General features: G+C 40.1%; 1 protein-coding gene across 25 annotated transcripts in view; it reads left to right on the top strand.

Moving 5' to 3' along the window:
- The window catches only part of DMD (dystrophin), a 1,854,857-nt gene that overhangs the window by 1,660,286 nt on the left and 168,951 nt on the right, over nucleotides 1–25,620 (top strand). The window contains exon 61 of one of the 25 annotated variants that reach the window (XM_067545087.1): nucleotides 24,551–24,769. The exons of the other annotated variants lie outside the window; for them this stretch is intronic. Within the exon in view, the coding sequence (XP_067401188.1) occupies nucleotides 24,551–24,640 (90 nt within the window). The 3' untranslated portion in view covers nucleotides 24,641–24,769. Of the gene's footprint in view, nucleotides 1–24,550; nucleotides 24,770–25,620 lie in introns of those variants that run through there. 25 annotated transcript variants of the gene reach the window in all.

Raw genomic sequence — 25,620 nt, 5'->3', positions numbered from 1 at the left:
GAAGCTGGACCCTTCCCCTTGAAGTCAAGGGTACTAATTCCAACGAATAAGTGCCAAGATCTAAGCTATGATCAATTTCAGTATCTTATTTTTTAGAAGGAAGTTATTTTACCTTACCAAATAATATTTTAATCCTATTATATACAAATATGTTATATGCACAACAAGGCTTTATGATGCTATTCCAGTTGTACCAAGTGCAGATGGCCAACTGGCAGCGTGTGTGCTTTCCTGTAAGTAATTATTTTCTGATATTTACTGTTTCTCCATTTTGATCTTGTTCCTTAATACTAATCATTTAGCATTAACTGTACTTTGTCTCTGTTTACTTCTGATATCAGAATGCAATCTATAGTCTAACTTTATAGAATGTTATTATGGGACTTTGTTGGTGTCTTAAAGGAAGTGAGATCATAGGGTGAGAAATTTATAAAAGCATCATTAATTTATCAGACACAGTTTTCAGTGATCTAATATTCATTGGCACTAGTATGCATATTTTGATTATACAAGAGAACCTTAAAACTGAGACCACATCCAAGCCTCATTTCCAGCAGTATTTTGGAATGCTGAAATTACCAAATCCTAACATTTAGAATATAGGTAATATTGCTAATGTAAACTTATTGCAGAAGAAATATTTGCTGCTTGTGAAACACTAGGTGCGTAGTTCCACAATGAACAAGAAAATCCCATTTCTCTTGTTAAAGAATCCTGAGTGCTTATAATACAGTGGGAAACCTGGTCATCAAGACAACAGTGCTGATGTAGGACTCAACCCCAAGAATAGTAACACAATCCCACAGGGATCAATGTTCAAACAAGTTTCAGGTCCAATTCAAAAAAAAAAAAAAAAATCAGTAAATTATGGCTATCTTAAAATCACATTATTTGGCATCTTAAGTAAAATTTGAAGGTGCTCTTCACAAAGCTAAAGTTATTGATTCTATTTTTAAAGTAGTGCAGACACAAATGACTGGTTATAACTCTCCGGATATATCTCACTTCTGAAGCTTTAGTGAATATGCAATGCATAGTCAATGCTGCTGAACTAATACTGGATGTGTGACTGAAGGAGAAATTGGTCCTGAGGTGAATTATATCTTTAGAGGTGGATTCTTTATGCCTCCAACACCCTCTGCATTAAACCTTATGCACCTTCATGTAAGAATCAAAGAAAAAACTGGCTGTTTAAAAAAAAAAAAAATCTAACATTTCATCAGTTTGTTGTTCTGATGGGACTTCAGAATTCTCCAGGCAATTTAAAACCCTGTTATTTAAAACTAGCTTCACAGAAATAACTTGGAGTTAACTGGTCTCTTTTATGACCTTAAAAAAATATTGAAGAAAATACACTTAAAGGCTACATCTCTCTTGCTTATCCACATTCTGTCCTTTTTAGATATTTTTCTGTACACTTCAAGGCGCATCTTTTGATCAGACTTTGCAGCTATAACCAGAATAATATGAGTGGGTGATAATTAGAGGGGAAAAAAGCAGAAATTCCTATAACATGGGAAGAAGAAAAAATTGAAGGCTCCATGGACCCTATGCCAGTCTAATTGATTTATGCAAGACTCACCTACTATGGTGATGGACATTATAGAAAAACCTAAGTTGGACCGAAATACACAATTGTCAGTAATTGTGAAAAGGGCCAACCTGACCCTCTTTTTGTGCTGAGACAAAGGATTTGCCCATTTCCATGGAAATCAGATTGCCATATGAAATTGTAATTTGTCATGGTTTCATTCCACAATGACACAGAAACCATGGATATTATTCAGTAGTTTAAACTGATTAATGGAAACCACAACCATCATATTGATTCATCATGGACACCATGACACTCGGTCACAGAAAGCACAGGATGTCCCTGTTGAGGCTCAATAAGGATTCATATTAGCACCAGTATAGCCAGCCAAAAATGAAACATTGTTCTGGCATCTAATGGGAGAGTTAATCTGGCAGTAAAGTAAAATATGCCTGTCATGACAGGATTCTAGTTATTCGAATTTGCTTTTGGCCACATTCCAAAGAGCACAATGGAGAACATGTCTTGATATGACAGTGATCAGTGCATTAGAAATCTTGTGGACCGAAGAGTACTAGGGAGAGAGGGCGGGAAAGAGAAAGAAAGAAAGAGAAAACACAGAAGGAAGGCAGGACTGGATAGGGAAGAAGGAAACACAATGAGATTACAGAATAGGAAATACTGAGTCACAACATAGGGCAGGAGGCAATAGAAGGGATAGGAAAAATATAGAACATCAGGAAGGGGACATGAGGAGCTACAACACAGTGCAGCAGAAGGAGGAGAAATGCACAAAAGAGGGAAGCACTAAACGAGAGAATACAGGTGGGGAGGCCTGTGCTGTACTGAAGTAAGTTGCATTCCTGGATGCCTTAACTCCATACTGATTTGAAAGCCAATGTGCATGCTTTCCTTGCAAACGTCTTTCAAGATGATCCTGTTCCTTCATGAAATTAGCAAGTTCTAAGCTCATATGAGCACTAGCTATCTTATCCCTATCTTGCCTCCTGCTTATTCTTTCTTTATATCCACTGAAGAGTTACTTTTTAAAAAATTTAACCAGCTCAGAAATTGTGTGCTCAAACCTAACCATGAGTTTGAGCATTGATAATGTTCCTCTGGGAATTCCAGGTCTATCTTCCTGTGGTGCTTCCTATGGTACTACTTCCTTTCTCCACTCTGACTGTCGTGCATATTTGACTGTAGTGCATGTACAGAGGCAATTCAATAAAGATAGGACAAAGATGGTACGTGCAGAAGAACTAGAGAACTATTACCAATGTTCTTAATGCTGTATAAAGAAAAAATGAAATACAGCCCCCCGTTTCATCAGGGAGAGATCTTCTAACATATATGGGGTCCTGGGAATTATCCCACGTAACTTTCATTCCTAGCAGACGTCTTTGCATTTCTTTGGTTTCACTTATTCTACACACTGCTCAGCTCCCCAGCTTTTCTGTTGGCCAGCCTGATACTATATTTGAAAGTTGCTACCCTGCTGGCAACCCAAAAAGATCAAAAATGGAGTCAATCAGGAGCAATTATAGGTTAGCAGGGACCCAGCCCCTCTAGCCAATAAGCACTTACTGCAGGATGACCACAGGTCAGCATTACCGTTCCAGTAATAGTTAATCAAAGTGCTTGTTTTTCAGAAGATTCTTATTGCTATGTGGAGTTATTGACTGGATAAATAATCTAAATAAAGCCTTCTATCCCAGGGCTGGTTGGGTGGTTTTTTCCCTAAACTACTTAGAATACTAAGGGGTTTCAAAGGTGAAAAGACCTAGAGAGGAAAAAGAATTAAAAAAAAAAAAAATTGAAGACCGAGATACATAAAGGCAGATACAAGAGCACAGAGCACTCCATTAAAAGAGACGGAAGGGAAGACAATCGATTTAAAAAAATCCTAAAAAAAAGAATGCTAAAAAAGTTAGCATAGGCAAACCAGAATTCATCAAGAACGAAAAGCAAATAGAATAAAACTGCATAAATGAAAGACAGCATAGCGGGAACATGACAAAATGAGAGGCACAGGAACACTGAAGAGAAAAACATGAAGCCGCACACAGCCCTCCCTCCCTGCAACCACATAGCCAGTGTATGTTTCTCATTATTGTCTTTTCAATTTAATAATATTGTACTATAAACAATAAAACCCAAATCCTATCTAGACAATTCTGAAAGTAAGTGCTTGGATAATCCAATGATAGGTGCCTTAGACAAGACTGAGACAAACACACAAAACACCTAGCTCTCAGAGACAAAGATCCCCTCATAAAACTTTTCCTGAAATGGTAATCAAGGTAAAAACAAAAATATATTTAGTAAAATACCATTAAAATATCCCTTTGAAGCAACATGATTTGAAGTCTTGATTTTCAAATATACAATCTCTGCCCATATGTTCTGAATTTTTAAATCAAGGGTACATACGATTTGTATTGCAGGAAATTCCTTGGTACTTGCTTTTTGTACTGCAGGAGATTCCTTGGGTTTCACATTCAGCTGGTCAAACTAATTGCAATAAATGATGTTTTCAACAAGTAGAACCCCATTTTTTGTTCACATATTATCCAGAAATAATCCACTGGGTTTTTTTTGGTCATTATCTGCGATTATTTGACAAAGTTTTATGTAAACTTATTTCAGTTTTTAGATTGCTCAGGAACTACTTGCTGTGACTTGCTCAGAGTGTTCAGTGTACATACTTCATTGTTTGGACAGTGTGATTGCTCAACTAAATTACATGGTATTGTTTGTCCTCTGTGATAGATCCTACAAGAGTTTTCAGGATGGTTGTGCGAACATGGCTGGCCTATGTGAACACTTCTATTGTCACACACGTTCATTACTTTCCCTTTCTGTGAACTTTATTGAGAAAATATTTCACTTGCACAACTGTTAACAACAATACAGAGTACGGAAAACAGATACCTTCAAAGTGAATTTGTGGATTTTCTTATCCAAAAGTCTCAGAATTTAAAAGGCAATTATAACCCTATATGTGGGATTTTTAAACCATGCTGCAGAATTTTAGAGAAGGGGTGAAGAAGTCAAAGATAGCTTTGCTGTTGACTTCAATGCATGTAGTTTCAAGTACATAATTCTGCTTTCTACAAAATTTTAAAAGAATTTTTATTAAATTCAATTATGGACATAAGCCCATTCTATTCTAGAATAATTCTGCATCAAACATTTTATTTTCTATATAACTGTGACCCATCCATGCCTAGGGTAGGCCACCTGAAAATGCCAAGGTCAGGGCAGGCTGCAAAAGGGGGAGAGCAGATTCTCCCAGCACTGGTGGGTAACACTGAAGTTAGACTCCCAAATCAACCACAAACAGTGCTTCTAATTCCCCATATTGGTTATCAAGCAGCTAAAACAAAATATACACGGCTCCCTTTATTGCATTTCAGTCTCTGGTTCCCAATCAGCCACTATGTCCAGTAAAGAGATAAGTTATTAAAACTCTATGCTCTTAACCAAAAATTTCTCCTGACCCCAAAAGGTCAGCCACATTACCAGATCAATATAAGTTTGGATCTTACCCAAAATACCATGCTGCCAGCCAATCCTTTAGTAACTAAAACTGTAAAGATTTATTATAAAAGGAAAGAAACAAATAAGAGATGTTAACTTGGTCAAAGCAATACGTACAATTCATACATACAAATGATTTGAAAGTCCATATATAATCAAATTCTCAGCAGAATTGTGGAGTTTGCAGGCTTGTACAGTCCCTCTGGCATACATCCAGTACCTGGAGGGTCTCAGTCCTTTGTTTCACAGCTTCAGTTGCAGATAAATTGATCCAGAGGTAGGAAGCAGGAATGAAGACTGAAGACAATATCGATGTGGTGCAGCTCCTTTTTATAGTGGATTGCCATGTGGCTTGTTTCAAACACAAGCCCTCAGCACATGGCACGGAAAAGCCTGTCCCTAGGGCATGTCATGACTGGTGACTCATAAGGTGTAGCTCTGGCTTCCCTTCCTGGGCTCATTGCACCTGTGAGTTTCCTTGGTGGGCCATCAAGCAGGTCTATTGCTGCTGCCATCCTGTCTGGTGTATCACCCAGAAACACAGCACAAGTTGAAATACAGATATGCCATACATATTTATAACCTACATTACAAATATGACATACACACAAACAATATAATCATATTAGGCAATTTATAATCTTTCTAATGATACCTGATATGGCATATCTTGTATGAATTATTGTAATTTTGCAATATTAATATTAAATCATATTCTAAAAGGTCTCCCTAATCCAGACAATGTCATAATAACCCTATTGGTCACATCCTTTTTTCCAGGAGTTTATTTAAGTAGATATCTAACAACCTGCCAGTCTATTACTTGGTTTTAATGCATAGTAGTTTGCAAGTGTAAATTAAGAGGTAGGCTTGAGACCACTGCGAACATTTGGCCTTTGCTTCTTTCCTGTTACTTCTCCTTGTATCACAAAATAAATTTGCTTGATTCTCTCTCTCTCCCTTAGCTGTATCTCACCTCCAAAGCTCCCTCGCTTTCTGTCTAATTCTCAAGGGGTCTCTTCTAATGTTAGTTCAATGTGATTTCTCACTTAATTCTCCTAATTTTCTGCTTGCAGAAACCAATGATAAATGGTGTAAGACAGACACCTAAAAAGAATGAATCAAGTAAAGTTGGCACTAACTTACTTGTGAAAGGTAAAAAAACAGGTAATAAGATACAGTTTTCTGTGGAAGGAAGGAGGAAAATTATTTATGGCATTTGTATAGGTTGTAAGTGTTCAATGCAATGCTCAGTGAGAGTCTGGGTATTTTGCACCTCTGACAGCCTCGCCTACCCTCTGCCTGCTAATAAGTCTCCCACCACACTTATTCTATCACACAGAGCCCCTGATAAACTTCATCCATCTTCTTCTTCTTTTTTTTTTTTTTTTAAATCAATAAGCCTACAGAAATATTTCCTTAAAGTTTACACTGGTCTGAGGCCCAGGACTGGTGGTATGGAGGCCTGAACCAATAACAGCTTTTCTGTGCACAAAATGCTATAGCTACAGCCAGTTTTTGTGCATTCCTACTGGGTTACACATGGGAATTTCATTCCATTTTGAAGGAGAGAATCCTGTTTCTCAACAGGACCCAAAACTTGCTTCTGTTTTTTGAAGGGTCCAAGTCTTTAAAGTTAATAGATTTGAGGGTATAAAAAAGCTAGTGTTAGGTTATATTTAGAGGTTTTCAAGCTCCCTTGACCCCTATATGATTGGTAACTAAGTAACTATATATATATATAGTTACCAATCATACAGGTTATATGATACATATATTTATAATAAACACACACACACACACACACTATAACCATAGTAACTAAGACACATGGCTTTACAGGCACAGGGATATGATAAATACCTTCAATTTAAAAAATGTAAACTCTATAAAACATTGCTGAAATATTTTTTCTGTAACACATGCCATTCAGAAAATGTGAGAGTGTTCTGTGCAATAGAAGTTCATAGAATCATAGAAGGTTAGAGTTGGAAGGGACCTCAGGAGGTCATCTAGTCCAACCTCCTGCACAAAGCAGGACCAATCCCAACTAAATCATCCCAGCCACGGCTTTGTCATGTTGTATTAATATTTGTACAGTGGGAGTCTTAATGATGTGCATACCATAAAACCTACACCTTGGCCACGCATACCATTAAAACCTTTGTACTCCATCATGTATTCCCAACATATGTGTGTGTGTGGGTAACAGGGAACTTGCCTCTTGAGCACCTTTTAGTGGCTGCATGAGGTACTGCAGTCCCTTTTGCACCCTTGGTGCCCCCTGCAGGTTGGTCTTCCATGGCTTGACCCTGTAGCCAAATCACAAAGTCCAAATGAACCTCATCTGAAGCAGCTAAGAGTCCAACAAAATTATCTGTCTATCCTCCCCATAGTCTTCAGCCCCAGCTCTGGGCCTTTTAAATTCAACCTTTTGCTTGAGCTTCCCAACAAGCCTTGTCACCCTTCTCATGGTTTATGCTCCCGACAAGCATAAACCCGGCAAGGGAACCTGTGCATACCCACTACTCTGGGTTCTAACCCTGGGACCCAATAAACAGCAGCCACATATTACTCCCTTCAACTTGTTGTTGCTACTTTCCTGGGCCTCTTACCACTCAGCCCCTTTATTTTCACCCTTAGCTAAAGGTTAAAGATGTTAGGTTTTCTCTCCCCCAGTTTAAGCAAACGCAGCCAGAACCAAACTCTGGTTGTCCCTTGAGTTCCTTTGTGTCATACCAGGACCTGCCAGGCACTGATTTGCTAAGCCACTTCAGCTCCTTTTATCTGAACATGACAGACTTTGATTGACTGCTTCTGTGCAGCCTCTCTGGGCAGACCTGGAGGACCGAACTTTGCTGCTCCTTTCCTGGTGTGGGGTGTAGTGGAACTGTGGGGTATAGTAGGATCCTGGGGCCTCCTCCAGCAGGGGGCCACAAAGGGCCTGCTACACTACCTCACAGTGTGTATTATACATGCTTATAATATTATTTTATTATTATTAGTGAATATATTTATGGGCCAGGGAGCAGCTGAGAGAAAGCATAAACAGTTAAGGGAGCTTCTCCTGTCATTTAAAATATGGGTGTTTGGAGGCATGTTAGTATAATCTTGGCATCAGATTGGGTGCACAGTGAAAGGGCCAGATTTGATCTCATGTTAGGTAAACTTGCCTCAAAGCCAAGCAAAACCATACAAAGTCTGGTCAGCTGAAAATCAGGATGAAGATAGCTACTCTCTCAAGGCTTGATCCTGTACTATTTAAGTTAATGGGAATTATGTCATTGCCTTCAATGAAAGTAGCCTCAATTCCACAAGAAATGGTTTCCATTTATTGTACTTTTCTCTGGCCACAATTTTTCCATTATCTTTCAGTTTGGTAATCACATTTAAACATATGGCAATATCAAAGTCCACTCCCAAGAAAAACATGCTTTTATGCAACAAGAATTGCAGTAGTATACAAAGAGTTGTCAGATAACGTGGAGTTATTAAGCACTGATTATAGGGATGCTCTCAAGCTTGAGCAGCTGCTGGGTCTGGAAAACATTCTTCAAAAGTATTGAGATTGAGAACCCCCTTTTCAAAAGGTTCATTGGATGAGAATAATGAACAAAAGTTCATTGAATCTACCCTGTCAGTAAACTCATGAAACAAGGCTTCTCCTTTAGAACTGTGTTAGCACTTGGTTGAGCCAGTGGTTTTTGATCAGCTTGAAACAGAAGCTTAGATTCTCGAGGCTACCCATGGAATGAGTACAGATGAAAAAATTAATCAATGATGTGAATACAATCCAGTAGAATTAAACTAGCCCTATCTAATATCTTCCAGAGAAATGCAAAACAGAATTTACCCTGCACAGTGAAAAAAGGAAATAAGTAGCTTGTGACAGCATTTAGGAAAGTCGTGTGGCTAAATCTTGGGCATTATTTAAGGTGACTGGATTTGAGCTGTTGTCAATATACACATGTTGGCAAAAAAAGAAATACCTTTTATTAAATATGTTCTCAATAAAGTAGTTGCCTATTTCATGAAAATTTATCGGCTTCTGAGAGAATGAGAGGGAGCAATGCCAATGACCCAGACAGTTGTAGAATGTTATGAAATATTAATATGTGCTTCTTCACTGTGTATCAACAGGAGGTAGTAATGTAGGTTACAAAATACAAATGAAGTTTCAGTTACCATTGGTGCAATAAGGAAAAGCGGATAGAAACAAAAGGTCCTAACTAATTTATTTTAAGTTACTCTCCATTCCCAAACCAAAGTAACTTCGTTACAAAAGTGTTAAGGCTGAAAATGTGTTTTAATGACATCCAAGTAACATTCCAAACCCTTTATACTTTCTTTTTAAAATGTCTACAACTTCTAAAGGGGAGTGGGGAAATGAAGTTAGAAAGTCTAGAGAAGGAAAGTTAACAGATCAATCCAGTTTCTTAAACCCACAGAATCATTCATTACTTACTATTATCCCAATTTACTTCCACACCCCACCCATGTAAATAACACTTCACCTTTTCCAGTCCCCTCTTCCATGTCCTCTGCACATTCCTCTATGCTTTCCTTTCCAAAATCCCTTCTTCCTGACTCCCCCCTGCTCCCACAATCCTTGGGAAACATGACTTTATGCCACTCCTCGGTGTTCCTTCAGTTTATGGCCCTCATGGTCCCCATCCTTCTCTCCATGCTCCGTCCCTCCATGTTTCCTTCCAGTCTCCTTCTGTCACCTCATCCACCTCTGACTCAACATAGCAACCATAGCACCACAGGCTGGAGTAAGTAGTAGTTTAGCTTCTGTTTGTAAACATTTTAAAATAATACACAAAGAGAAACATTTACTGTGTGAAAATATTGTTGACGGTTAGTGAGATGAATTTTTCAATGAGAGATGATTAGTAAAAGAAAGCAGAGTAGAGTCAAGAAATTTAACAACAGTGTAAATGAAAGACAATGGGGAGGAAGAGACTGAGAGTGGCAGAAAAGTTTTGAACTTTTGGTCTTAGGGGAGTGAAAAGGATGACGAGTCGGTGGTCAAAAAACTTTGAGATTAAAAGATCAAAAAGCAGTGTGTAGTAAAGACAAGGTTGATTGAGTGGTTTTTTGTTTTAGAAAGAGAGATTTTGAAATATAGGTTCAGATTCTGGCTCTGCTACAGTGGTGAGCAGTTACTTCTACTAATTCCAATGTGAGTAAGGGGTTCACAATTCTGGCCAAAAGGGAGCAGTGAAACTAGTGGGACAGTGGATTAGTAAATAACAAGAATGTAGCTAGGACTATAAGAAAATAACCTTTACTATAGATGCTCAACTGATATAGGAAATTATATACCTACCTTCTGGGACTGTCATAAAATAAAACATTTTCTTGCAAGACATTCTACTTACAATTCCCATGTCACCAAAGATGCATTCCCCTTTTCACAAAAGATGTATGTATTAGCTGACCTTTTGGAAACAAATGGCATCTTCAATGTGACTGAAAATGGGGTTCTTTAGTGTAATGGGAGCAAAATAATAGCATACACTGAGATACTGTTAAGAAGCAGGGGGGTCTTGTGTGGGTGTGCATTGTATGTGTCAATAAGAGCCACTTTGAAAACAGTAAGCAAAATATGGTATAGAGACAAGACAGGAATTTTAAAATGTTATGGGAATCACTTTTAAACTAACTAGTAAAAGAGCCAGTACTATTTAAAAACTGAATTATTGCTGTGATGCTGCATGAAAGTATTTTAACAGAGAAGCACACGAAATGGAAAAGTTGTTTTCCTTTCATTACTTTTCACCATAGTAATGTATCATTTTAATGTCTACTCAGTTGTGTATATATAAAGAGACCGAAGGTTGGTTTATCTGACATTACATTGCATTTGTCCAAAATTGAAGGGGGAATGACAGAAAGATATACCTGTATGGAGTCACCCAGTTGGGGCATTAACATAAAGGATAATATTAAAATTCTGGTGAGATATATCATGGAACTGCTTCAAATAAAAGTCTGTTGGAGTTAATGGTCAGGCTTCCTCTTTGACGGCATTTATAAAAATTTCTGTAGGATGAGGAAATGTATCAGACGATGGAACCTGTTCCTGAGAAAATTAGAGGTCAATATGACACTGTAGTACTTTTCCCTTTCTCAGAGACTCATGTACACTACATTTAGAACAGGCAGTGGGAATGTAAATTGCATTAAGATTTGATGTGCTTGTATTTGCCTGAGATCTAAATGTAGCACTGTAGATCTCTCATCTTTTTTCTTAAATGACATGGCAAGTAATAATGGACTTAAGACAGGTTTCTGAGATTAATGTATTGTCGTGCCTTCCTTCAAATTGCTTTTTTATTTGGATTTGACAGAGAATCTAAACTGAATGATCTCCTCATTGGAGTCCTTTTTTCCATTATTTAGGGCCAGATTCAGATTCTCTTACTCATGTGGAAGACAATCGCTTACTCCTTGAATAGAGTCACTGAAAATCAATGACTTCCTGGGGAGTAAATTGCTATCTGACATGAATAAGGGGATCAGAATGTGGTCATTAAAATTTGCTGGAATGTGAATAATAGAATGAGATATAAATGCAAAGAAAAAAATTTGTAGCAGGATAGTTCTATCACTCTTGGAACATATATAAGCAAACATTTGAATAATAAAAGATATAGATCTCTGTTTCTTTGGAACTGAAGGAATTTTGGTGTGAGGTAATCCCTTAGCCAGAGCCTGCCTTGACTCATCGCTCAGCCTGTGATGCTTTATTCTTCAGGTTTGCTGCAGCAGTCAATCCACGAGCCAGGACTGGTTCAGGTGACACCCCAAGGGCAGCTATTTATTCCCACAGAAAGAGTAGCAAGCCAGTCTGTGCAATATAACTACAGGGCTGGGAACTCTTCCTCTGCCTCATGGTGTTACAAATTGCCCGGGTTCCAGCCTGCTCCTGTTCCTATCCTTTTCTCAGGCTTCCCGTCTGCTCTCACCAGCTGGCCTTACACTAGCATCCACCTGCATCTGCCCAAACTGGCTTCATCTCTACTTCGGTGAGTTGCCCAGTGACTCCCTGACCATTTGCACAGAGCGTCACACAGCTTCGGATCCTAGGTGGAACTCCTAGGTGTTTCAGCTCTGGAGACAGTGACCATTTCCCAAAGCCTCCAGAATCAGATTGCCCAGCTGCAGCTGGAAAATTCCTTCCTCCATCACAGGTCCAGGCCATGCTGGGTCTCCTGGGATCGCCTGCAATGGCAACCCCGGGGTGCAGCTCAAAAGTCCTGTTACAGAGCAGTTTGATAGTGGCTGCCCAAAGTTTCAAGGGTTCATTAACCAAGGCCACATGCTGTTCACGATGCACCCAGCCGTGTACCCAAACAAAGATTGGGCCAATCATCAGCTTACTAACAGAAGAGTCTTGTATTGGGTGACACCCCTTCTGGACCATGCAGGCCCAATTCTGGACCATTTCAAAGAATCTATCCTTCTTCTCACTCAGATTTGATTACTGTAACTGAGCCCGGCTCATCAAAGCCACCCCACAGTTCCTCACACAGGGTTCACGGTCCATCTCAGCCTATGTAGCCCACTTCCGACACCTGGCCACCAATACCACCTGCAATGAAATAGCATTGAGATATCACTTTCATTGAGGGCTGAATCATGCCATAAAGGATCAACTGGCCTGAGTTGACCCCCCCACACACACACACTGAGTTGTCGCCATTCTGCATTGAACTATGTATCTGAATCAATAACTGGCTGCTCAAGTGATGCCTGGGGAAGAGGAGGGCTTACACGGAACCCCGGCCTAGCACTACAACCCCCCAAGCATGCACTCTGCCCAGTCCCGGACCATAGCCCATGCAAATGAATGTCATTCAAAGGTGCCTCACAGACTGAGAGAACGAGCTCTGGTACTGGAATGGCCTTTGTCTGTACTGTGAAAGGTGTGGCCATTTTACCTCAGGGTGCCCCCTCGAGTCCAGACCAGACAGCATGCTGGAAAACCATTGCTTGGGGACTGCAATGGCAAACCTGATGCATTCTCCCACAAAGGGAAGTACTTCAACAGCAGAGAAGGACCGTCAGAACCCTCCATTATCTTGAAGCCCCACCACTTTGCTAGTATGCTTGTGAACATGGACCTCATAGCTCTTGTGAGATAATCGCTACCTAATGACACTTTTGCAGTAAAAAAGACGTTGCGCAGTGCCAACTTCAGCCTGAACTTCTCCGTTAAAAATGGGGTACTCTTGTTCAGAGATTGTGTTTATGTCCCAGATGATCTGCCTCATCTCTTCTCATCTCATGATGCTCCGACTGTGCTAGGATTAACCCTTAGCCAGACACTTTGGGCAACAGAAGATGATGAAACTGATTTTGTGGCATTTCTGGTGGCCAAGACTACACGCTTCCATTAGGTCCCACACTACCTTTTTCAAGGTACTTTGCCAGACAAAGGTCCCTCACACTAAACCTCTGGATGCCTTGGTCCCACTACCTACTCCTTCCCAGCCCTGGGAGTCCATCTCCATGGAATTAATTGTAGACTTCCCTAGTTCCCAGGGTCACTCAGCCGTATTAGTCATCATGGATCTGCTGTCTAAGATGTTCCGTTTCATGTCCTGTCAGAAGATCTCCGCATTGGGAATGGCATTTGTTATTTGATCATGATTCATGGATTACCCTCCAACATCACAGCTGACCATGGTCTGCAGTTCATCTTCCATTTCTGGCAAGAGTTATTCTGCCTCGTAGAGCTGACGTACTCCTTTCCACATCATATCATCCTCAAATGGTTAGTCAGTCAGAATAGGCTAATCAAATTTTGGAGCAGTACCTGTTTTATTAATTTCCACCTGGGTCAAATTTTTACCCTTTGCAGAATTCTCTTACAACTTCAATCCCAAACCTATCCACTATAGCCCTTTCTTTTCTAACTATGGCTTTCACACCCTGTTCCACCATACCACTGACTTCCCACATCCCAGCAGCCTCTGACCTGGTTAACCACCTCCACCATGTCCAGAAGGAACTGAAGTCCTAGTTGGATGTCGCCAAAGAGGCTATAGACCCTTTGCTGACTGCTATAATCAGGTTGATCCTCCAGTCACTGTCAGGACAAAGTATGACTCTACACGACATTTGTACACTTCCTTCCTTCCTGCAAACTTGATTGTTGGTACTTCGGTCCCTCAACAAATTGTTGGTCACTTGACAAATTAATCTGGTTGCCTCCCATCTTCAGCTACCCCCACAATGTGAGTGCACCTTTTGTTTCATATCTCTCTTTTGAAGAAACACACACCCAACTCCCTTTCTGGACAAACACAATCTCCTCCAGGGAGGAGGGATGCAGGGATAGGAGGAATACCTTATAAGGCAAAACTTCGATTCTAAGATCCTTTGGGGAAAGCTCCTATACCTCATTGACTGGGAAGGATATAGACCTGAAGAACACTCCTGGGAACCAGCTAATAAGGTCCATGCTCCTGATCTGCTCCACAAGTTCTATCACTCAGACAAGTCCCATCCAAAGATATATGGGAGGTGCTCTCAAGGTGGTGGTGTATTGTGAGATGATTCATCACACAGAGCCTGCAATGATGCATCCCTCAGCCTGTGATGACTATTTCTCAAGGAGTGCTTCAGCACCCAATCTACAAGCCAGGACCAGGTCATATGATCTCCAGGAGCAATTATTTATTCCTACAGAAAGACTAGTAAGCCAGTCTGTGCAACGTCATCACACAGCTGGGAACTCTCCCTCTGCCTTGTTATGTTACAGACTGCCCGGGTTTCCAGCTTGTTCCTGTCCCTGACTCAGGTTTTCAGTCTGTTCTTGCTAGCTGGCCCTAAACCAGCATCCACCTGCATCTGCCCAAACCAGCTCCACCCCTGCCCCAGTGAGTTGGCCAGCCACCCAATGTCATTTGGCTCCTTTTTTGTTTTAAAATATTTAAGGTATTAACTATGTTTAGAATTGATTAATTTGAAACGAATAGGGAAAATTAGAGGAGCTAAGAGTAAGGATATGGAGCAATGAAGGGCCCAAACCAGCTCCCATTGAATTCACTGGTAAAACTCTCAGTGACTTCCATGTGATAAGCATGGGAGACTGCCTTTATTTTAGACTTGTACAAGGCGTAGTGGTTGCTTATGGCATTTAACATGCTAATGGTGCTTTACATTTTTTAAACAGAAAGAATGTAAGTGTGGAGTGTTTAAAAAAAAAAAAAAAAAAAAAAAAGCCTGAAATACCTTCGATTGCATACATAAATAATTCTTCTCTTAGGACTGGTTCACACTTACCGCGCAATTCGGTGGCAGTCGACGGCATTCGACGTGAATTACGCAAACTACGCAGAGTCTACGCAGATGTGAACTATGCAGCTCTCACTGACTGCTCAGTCGATCAAAAAATGATGGATCTGGCAGCGGCGATTTTGCCGCCGTCAGTCTGAACATAGCCATAGACTTCTGGGAGCTGAGACATTTCCCTTGGATCCTTGACCATCTGGGAATTAGGCACAAGAAAAGCTGCCTAAAAAGTGAAAATTCTATTTTTGTGCCTGGAGGTTTGTTTTTGTTTTGTTTCCCATAGATGTGAACAGTATATTTTTCCCCTATTTCTCTACAAAGATCAAGAGGTATATCCTCAAAGCAGTCTGCATCACTAAAGAAATACACTTCTGAACATAACACACAAATGGCTCAAAATAACTTGTTTAGAAATAGTGCCTATAACATATGGCACTCAGCTACCCCAAAATACGCTATGTTGATCCTTCAATATAATTAAAAGAATAATAGCATCAATTCCATAATCAGCCACCCACAGAAAACTAACTATATAAAATTCATTACAGCCACAGTAGGAAAAAGACAGGGAGGGGTAGAACTCAAATCATTCCGGAGTCAGGCAAGTCCCCATGAATAATACAAATTAGAATGAAAATGTCAGGAATATCTACTGTTTAGAAAGTAAGTTGTGGATTTCAAGTGGCACCATTTCAAAGAACATAGGGCTCAAATGCTTTAATTTAAAAAGTAAAATCTCAGAGAGAATATTTACCGTACTCAGCTTCACGCTGGATAATTTTACTAACCATGGGCCATGTCTGTCCCCAGATGCACATGCATAGCTCCCATTGACTTCAAATGAAAATGTCAAACTGCATCAAATGTATTCATTTTAAGATCAGTAATCCTCCAGAAACTCAAAATAGTAAATACTTTCTCCTTTCCCATGTCTCGGAGGAAAACTGAGAGAACATGTTGTTTCAGCTTTAACCACCATAGAATTCAGTGCAAAGCCACCTACAGGCCTGATTGCCTTTTGGCAATCCAAGTGCTGAAACTCTTGCTTTGTGAGGCTCTTCCCACACCTAGATGGAAATGGTTTTCAGCCACCTCACAGCATTATCCCCACTTTTCCAAGCCCCTTAAAGGGACCTTGAGATCAGAGAGCATCAGCTAAAGCAGAGCCTGTGGGGTTTCATATTATTCTTCCAATTCTTCAAGGAATCTGCTCAGAAATTAATAGAAACTAGCTCTATGGCTTGAAAACTGCATCATGTTACACAAAAATATCTGATATTTGCTAGGCAGCAGGAGCAGTGGAAAGAGAAGAGCAGTGACAGCCACAGTGTTTCCAGCCTCTTTCTATTGTGGCATCACCATATAATGTGGAGAAACCACATCCTTCCCTCAAAGCAATAGCTTCCTTAAAAATTCTGCTTAGTTGGAGTGGGGGCTGACACATGGCCCATTTGGTCACATAACAGCAAGGTGCTCAAACTCCTTTTCGTTGACTGGAATAACAAAACTGATTCTTGAATTCATTTCAAAAGGGCTATCTCAGTCTTTGCCTCTACCTCACCCCTTCACTCCTATCACATTTCAGGGACCGCTTTTATAAGAATCTGCTACAACAAGAAGTGAACTCTCTGCTGCATCTGGATGAGATAGAGGCCCTAAATTCTGGGGCAGAGGATTTTCTTCTCTGTAATTCCTAATTCCAAAGAGAAAAGGAGGTTGATGTCCTATTCTGATCTCAGGTTACTCAACAAGTTCATTTGTCACCTCAGGTTCTAGCTGAGTATTTTCGCTTCCATAATCCCATCCATAGAATCCCCTAGATTGGTTCACAACTCTTGACTTGCAAGATGCTTACTCCCTGTGACAGAATGTGTAAAGCCCACATTAGGATGACCTCGCCCAGCCAAACCTGTAGAGCATACTCCAGATGAAGGTGGATCTTGAAAGGAAGCCAAACAGCTCAGAAAGGGCTGGCAAGGCCGTAAAGAAGGATATGCGCTGGGAGCTCTTGAAAAAGGATGCTGTAGCAATTCCTCTGGGAAAAGAGAAGCCTATCTGCTAAACTCAGAAAGACTAAAGGTGCAGTTAATACCTTTTCTTCAAAAAAAAGAGTCTGATGAAGTGGGTTGCAGCCCACGAAAGCTTATGCCCGCAGAAATTTGTTAATCTTTAAGGTGCTACAGGATTTGAGTTGTTTTTGCTGTATACAGACTAACACGGCTACCCCTCTGGAATTTTTCACCTTTTCTTCAGTAACTCTTGCTTCAGACTGCAAAGCTTGGACTATAGAGTGGGTGGTAAGAAGTGGCCGAAGGAGCGCAGCCACAAAGTGCTCTTGAGTGGCCTTTGGTGACCCGGTGGAGTGGGAGGGCCCAGGTTCTCATACTAACCCCCCTCTGCATTTAAGAGGAACTGATTCCCCCCCGCCCCAGCCACTAGAATACTCTTCCAACAAATGCCAACCATCATAATGTGGTGGAGATTATGGGCAGTCACCTTCAGTGTCATGGCAAAAACCCACCGATAACGCTTCTGTCAGGAAAGATGGGGGCCTAACCTCGTGCAGTGGCCCAGAGCTTTAAGGAAAACTGTTGGTGGTGGCTCCAGTCTGACAAATGGAAAGAGGAGCCAGTCGCCAAAGAAGAGGCACTGGAACAGTTTTCACAGGTTCTTCCAGCTGGGGGCGCAAAAGTGGGTGCTGCGACATTAGCCTGAGACGTTGCTGAGGCAACCAGGTTGACAGAAGATTATTTAACAGCCACAGGCCAAATGACAGTGACACCAAAAACCAAAGATGCTTGCCATAGAGGAGCAGTCATTGCAGAAATCCAGACTCACTGAGGGGGGCAATCAACGGGATCAAATGCCAAGTCTGGCCTCTGGATGATCCACAGCCATGACAAAGCCTAGAAGCCTTATTCCAAGAGGAGAAAAGGGCAGGACAGGAAACGGGTCTCAAAGAAAGACTCCCCATGAGTAACCCATTTCCCCCCTAAAGGGGTGGGGAAAAAGCCCTCAGTTGGGACTTGTTTTATGTGCAGGCAATGGGGTCATTTCTTCCACATCTGCCCCTTCCTGGATTGCTTCTACAAATGGGCATGGGAAGTGGATAACCAGGCTACAAAAAGAGGCCTGGCCAAGATATTAGTCTGTGTGGGTATACTTGCAACTGATGAAGCACTGGCCCCGCTTCACATACAGGGAAGAGAAAACTATACCGGGTTACAAAAGATTCCCAAACCAGGGAAGTTACAAGTACCAATGCTAGTCCCAAACAAATTCCACATAAAATCCTTGAAAGGGTAATCCTCAGATTTTGCTGGCTGGGGGTACACAGCGAGGTCAAAGACTACTGTGCATCATGCCCAGAGTGCCAATGGGCAGGACCCAAAAGGACCTCAAAGACTCTGCTAGTCCCTCCCCCCTTACCCAGTCAGAATACCCTTTGAGAAGTTTGGGATGGACTTTGTAGGACTCTTGGAAGATTGTGTGGCTGAGTACCAGTACATCCTGGTGATAATGGACGACTATGCCATGTAGTACCCAGAGGCCATCCCAGTGGCGTACTGAGAAGGGGGCCATGCCCCTGGGTGCTGGCCTGGGGGGACACCACCCAGGCCCTCATTGGAGGAGCTGTCCCCCACTGTCGCAGGCAGCCAAGGGCCAGGCTTTGATAGCTCTGCCTGGCTGCTGAGGGCTCCCGCTGAAGAGGGAGCAAGCATCCTCCCGGCCCCTCTACCCCTGCTCTGGGCACAGTGGTGCATTTAGGTGGGGGAGGAGGGGAAGGCTTTTACCTCACCCTGACTTTCCTAACAGCTGGGAGTGACATTGCAGCACTTTTTCAATCTTGAAACAAATACGCTCAGCTGGTAGAAGGAAGCTCTCCAGAGGCTCTGTGCTTAGTCTGCAGATGCTTCAGATTTCATCATGATCTGCCCCTCACCTTCACGTGCGACATGTTAAAGAGCCAGGACAAGCTCCTTGTGACACCAGTAGACACAGGGCTGCTCGTGCGGGGGAGGGGGCTGCTGCCCCAGGCACATCCAGGAGATGATTATCCTCACAGACAGCCCAACTTTGGAAGTTTAATGACACCAGGGAGCCACGAGGACACCAGCCCCGCAGGGGCCAGGCAGCCAACCCAACAGCAGGGCTCTGAGTCAGAACCTGTCACTCCCACTCCCAGCAGCACCTGACACCCCCACAGTGGAGGGGATTACTGGGGGAGAGTGGGAAATGGGCCCGTAGACCCCCCCCCCCACGTGGGGCACTCTCGCCGATGGTGGGGAGAAAGGGGGCGCAAGTGCAAGCATTGGCCCCTGGGCACCAGAGATCCACGGTACACCTCTGGGCCATCTCAAGTTTGAAATCAAACCAGTGTTTTGAATCAGTTGAAACAAAACATTTTTCCTTTTTTTAAATAAAAAGTTTTGAAATGGAAAAAGTTGAAATGAAATGTTTCATTTCGACTCTTTCAAAAAAAAAATTTTTCAATTAAAAACCATTCATCAAAATTGACCTGAATTTGACAAATAGTTTTGGGCCCTGAAAATATGCATTTAAAAAAAAGATCTGCCAGCTCTATTTAAGATGCCTTTTCATAATATTTTTTTTACTTTAAATTTTTTTTAAAAAGTAGTTCCTCTTTTTTAGCCCAACTGTAACCTAACATAGTATATTATGTCTGGTTTAGAAGATTTCACTAGATTTACAGATTTTTATATTTTCCCTAAGTATGAATGCTCCTCTTATTTAAATCACAAGAGCTTCTTTCTTTCTTTACAGACACCCACACACCTGACATTCACTGCTCTATGTTAGGATTATAAAACAAAAGTCAAAGAAGCAATGGCTGATTTTTCACAGTAGACCTACTAAGTCAAGGAGGGTTGTTTGTTTGTTTTATACTGTTTTCTAAGACTCTATGCCCAGGGCTTAATGATGTTTCCTGAATTTTTATTACATTTTATTCCCTTGTTTCATTTGAGGATTAATAAACGTAGTCAAGGTACAATACATGTATCCTAGTGGATTTTAGGATTTCTTTTTTAGTGAAAAAAGGAATTGCATAAAGTCACTGAGATTATCAGCTGCCTAAATATACAGTGCTGTCATAACCCAAAAATTCTGGAATTTAAATTCAGTACCTTTATCATCAAAAAACACATTAGAGTAATATTAACAGTTTATCTGACCTATCCCCTTCCCCACCCCCCACCCTACCATCAATCAAGAATAAGTAAAATACACACATACAGTGATTTCAGAAATAGTTGAATATATCCCCAAAATGTGTCAGGATGCAGGTCTTTCTACCAATAAACTGTCAAGCCCTGAACTTCAAACTGAGTAACTGTCAAGACAGACAAGATGGGTGAGGTAATATCTTTTGTTGGACCAACTTCTGTTTGTAGAAGAGACAAGCTTTTGAGCTACACAGAGCTCTTCTTCAGATTTTAACACTGCATATCAGCAGTTCAGAAACAATAGATATCAATCCCCTTTTCTCTGTCCTTCCTTATAGCACAAAGTGTGCTTATTTAAATCCATCCTTATCTTCTGATATGCAAAGAACACAGAGTGACTGAATTCAGTAGCTATTGGAAGTACAGTAGATCAGATCTTCCTGTTTATTGATTTGCAAAGAACAGCCTCTTACTGGTTTGGCAGCTCCGAGTCAATGAGGGAAAAGAAAGAAGCTTTTCAGCAGATAGGAGGAGGAGTGCTGGGTAACATTAAAGAGGGTCTTGTAGGAGCCATTGTTCTTTGATGTGCAGTCAAATTGGATGTGATTAGAGTCAAGGTCAGGATGCTATGGAAATGCTGCAAATAGCATGGAGGATTAGAGGAGTGTTGTTTTATTAAGTATTGTATGTATGCATGCTTATTAAATACAGAAAATTATCCTCCTCTCTTCATGAAAACCATCACTGGTGGAGCAAATTTTTAACCCTCTGACTTTATTGCTTTGCTGCTGCACTAAAAGCAGCTGCTTGACTAAGATTATTTTTTCCTTCTCTACCATTTTTCCTCAGACTCTCAGCCAGCTTCAGACAGCTTTTTTTCAAGAATTGTCTTAGTTCTTTGTGTCTTGCATCTCATTTGTTTTTCAGTTAATGATCCCAGCCCTACTTTCTCACATTAATAACTATTTTAAATTGCAGCTACTTGTCCTTTGCAATTTGCCTATGTTTGAATACTGAGAAGCATAATTGTGTAATTAGTGTCTAAGCATTATGCTGCCTATGCCCTCACATGCCCTTAGAAGAAGGGTATTACTCTGACCTCCGAAGACTTTTCTGCTGGTGATATATTTGAAACGAATAATAATTTATAGAAAGTAAGCTTAAATGTAAATGTTTCAACTTAAACCATGGAACGGGAGAGACCTACCTGACCTCCCCCCATCTCTTCTGCTCCTGATCTTAAAATAGAAAATGAAATAATTTGAAACAGTGAAGCATAATGAAATCCCCCAGCATCTAGAGCCATGTTCTTGATTTCATGGAAGGTGTCTTAATATTTGTTTATGTTTTATCTATAGTGAAGCCGCTCAAAAAACTCTGGCAAGGAGATATTTTATTTTCCTTTAATTGAAACCTGAGATCATTTTTTTCTTCTGCCTTCTACATTGTGAACTTGGGATCTGGCTGACACTATAGATTTTGACAAAGATATCTCTGATGAAACAGGAAGGGGGAGATCTGAATGCTGTTTCTGCCACTATAATATTAATGATTCCCTTTCAAAATAGCACATGAAATGGTGGAGTCATTTTAATGGTAGTATAATTTGACTTAATAATAGTGGTAATAGAAGCTACTGTTCATTTACAGGAGCATCAGAGACAGAAAAGGAAGTCCTTTTTCCCTGAAAGAATAAAAGTCATTTTAGAAATTGGAGAGGTGAAACTAAGTGTGCTGAGAAAAGAAAGAAAAAAATAATTAGCTATTTATTCCCTTATTATTTTATGTCTTGCAAATTAATTTAAGGGATTTCTAAAGAGATCTGCCTGGAAATAACAGTTGGGGAAGTCATGCCTCCAGGAGTGCAGTAGATATAATATATCTGAAATTGAATGTTCTTTTTTTCTTACTTGCTAGTTTCATTGAATTTTCAAATAATATTGGCATTGATGTCTCATGATTGTTGTCCTAGTTTTTTTCATGAACACACACAACTGGTCCCTGTGCCTTCTGAGCTAGCAGTGATTCATTATCTCACAGAGTAATTCTACTGAATGCCTTATATGAGATCTCATCCTGACTTTTTAGGAAAATATTAAAGTAATTCCTTCATGGGATGGTAGATTCATCAAACTAGAAGAAGTTAAAGGATTCTAACTGAGCCTGTAATACTGAGTCTGTAATAAACCTCTTGAGGTACCTCCCTGTCAAACCTTGTGGGAATACATATGGTTGCAAATTAGGGATTGGAACATGAAATAAATTATTAAAGAATCTTTTAAAAAACTATCTGTGCGATACATCAAGAAGTGATGAATGGCCTGTATAGAGAAGGTGGTTTACAGTTAGTTCGCTAGTAGGGTAGCAGTACAAGAGAAGTCTTTGTTGTAGTCCCATTATGTGGGAGTGCAGGCATTTGTTGTTCCTTTGTGAGCGTATGCACATATACGCATTAATCAAAGCTTCCAAAGCCTGAATACCAGAAAAAGCTAAATGGGGTTACACAGTTACAACTTTACAAGCACCACACTAAATACTGTTTGTGCGTACCAGGGAATTAGAGCTCTAAATGATGGTCAACATTACTTTAAAGAGGCAAGGTACCATGAGGTAATATTTTTTATTGGACCAACTTCTGTTGGTGAAAGAGACCAGCTTTTGAGCTACACAGAGCTCTTTTTCAGGTCTGTGTAGCTTGAAATTTCGACTCGATTTTGACAATATCTATGATAACGGGAACAGGTCTGCCATCAGTGTAGATACTCTACCTCCCCAAGAAGTGGTAGCTCGGTTGACGGGAGAATTCTTCTGTCGAATTAGTGCTGTCTGTACAGGAAGTTAGGTTAGTGTTACTGTGTTGCTCGGGGGTGTGGATTTTTCACACCCCTGAGCAACATAATTATACTGACCTAATTTCCTAGTGTAGATCAGGCCTAAGTAACGGACCCAAGTCCTGCAAATCCTCATTTCTGGAACTGCTATAATGAGTGTTTGTAAGATTCAGCCCCTACGTTGGATTAACTATTGCCAGTAACCATTGCCAGTAACTATTGCCAGTAACAGCTTTACTTTTGTTACTATCTGTAATCTATTTATCTGATAGACATAAATGTAATTCAGTGTGTTGGGATTGGGTAATAGGGAGAGAGAGGAATAACTCCTTTTAATAAATCTCTTCACATTCACTTATGTTTTAAAAGAAGAATGAATGCTTTTAAGCACCATCATTTATTTTTGGATTGAACAGAAGCTGCCATATTTCATATCTCTACTGCTTTACGTGATTATAGTGTTTTTAATTAAAAGCACAATGTTTCAATGTCTGCTGCACTGCTGTTGCTCTTTAATTTTTTATCTTATGATTGAAAGAAGACAAACTGTAGTACAAAATTGTGGACAAAGTACATGATGAAATTTACATCTTTTGCAAAGAATCAGTCTCATTGAAGAGAAAGGAATGTATAATACCATACTTCTACCTGTGGAAGATGTGTTTGTTTTAAAATCAGAGCCCCACCCTTTATGCTTGTTTCTTTATACCAGATTCTGATAACCCCTACTTATACTGAGTAGTAGTTGACACCACAAGTAGTCTCTTGATTTCTGTGGCATTGCTTGTGGAGAAAGCTACTACTCAATATAAGAAGGGGTGTCTGAATCTGACTTTTATTCATCTTGCTGATCAATAACCTTTTGCAAAAGGAGCAAGATCAAAGAAAGTTTTTGCTCATCACACACCCACGTTATGCTATAAAAACCCATGGATTTTTATTTGGTTGTCTGATTAAACTGGTACTCCTAGGAGTAGTCTATCTGAAGCAAGAATACATTACTTTTTCTTTGTCTGTTAAGCAATAAAGCTATTACCTATGGAACAGGATGACAGTAGTTTATGTATCCTTGCATTCAAAAAATGATATTTTTGAGTGAAATGAATACATTTGATTCAGAGGGAAAATTTTTGCTATTTTCACTACAGGGGAATACAAGTTTCTGTGCAAGATTCAGCTCTGAGGATGGACATTCCGCTAACATGCTAAAGAAGCAGAACACTTTTTACATATGTTGAAACTACCTTTCATGTACCTTGGAAAAAATTGAGTCGAGATTTAAAAAACAAAGTTTGCATTTGTTGTTTATTTTTTTTATGTACCATATGGTATATGAATATACACACAGTACACTGATACATTGATAAACAGTACTGTGTGGTTTGGTAGCGTGATAGAATAACTTTTAATGCTCAATTGATTAGTCCTGGAGAGTAATCAAGGCTTCCTTATGTTTTATTCATTTTTACATTGACAAAATATACCTCTGTAAATATAGATATTTCCAGGCTAGCATCCAAGGCTACATATAGTTGTTCAGTTTACAAATTCACTGTGGAATTTAGTGTGTGTCGTTTTGCTGGGTTTGCATATTAGACTAAAATTTCAGTTTAAGCGTGTTTTGCATAAAGCTCACACAGTTCATAGAAATACCTGACTTTTCCCAGCTTTATATATTGCATAGAATTTTATGGACTGCGAACTGGCAGTGAGCACAAATATCTAGAGGCTCCATAATCTTTACCATAATCACGTGCTCAGATTTGTCATTGTCATAGCATAAAAAATGTTGATGTCCATTGCATACCTTTGCAGAGCCCTCATTCTCAATAGGATTTTAGGATTGTATATGTCAGATTGCGGTGTTTACCATCTTTGTTTTTCGTTTTCCTTTATCAATTAAACTTAAAATGGAATATGGTTTTGAGTATTGATAAGTAAATGTTAATAATGAAGAAAGACCTTGAACACATGCATCAAGGACAGGAAGCGTCTTAGATTTCTGTAAAGAACCCTTTCAAAACAGATGGTGTGTTTTGAGTTTATTTAGAGGAGTCTAAAGAGCAGACACACATTTTTTATTTTCTTCAGCGTGGCTCATTTAAAAAATAAAACAATGTTGTCTTGTTGAGCTAGAAGTCAATATTTGAAGTTATGGAAGACTGTGATTCATTGAAAGGTCACACTCAGGTTAATAAATAATATTGTTATGCCAAAG

The sequence above is a fragment of the Emydura macquarii genome, unplaced genomic scaffold (genome assembly GCF_026122565.2).
Source record: "Emydura macquarii macquarii isolate MOO-44397 ecotype Brisbane River unplaced genomic scaffold, CSIRO-AGI_Emac_v2 contig_1043, whole genome shotgun sequence".
Lineage (NCBI taxonomy): Eukaryota > Metazoa > Chordata > Testudines > Chelidae > Emydura > Emydura macquarii.
This window is presented reverse-complemented; position numbering and strand designations above follow the sequence as displayed.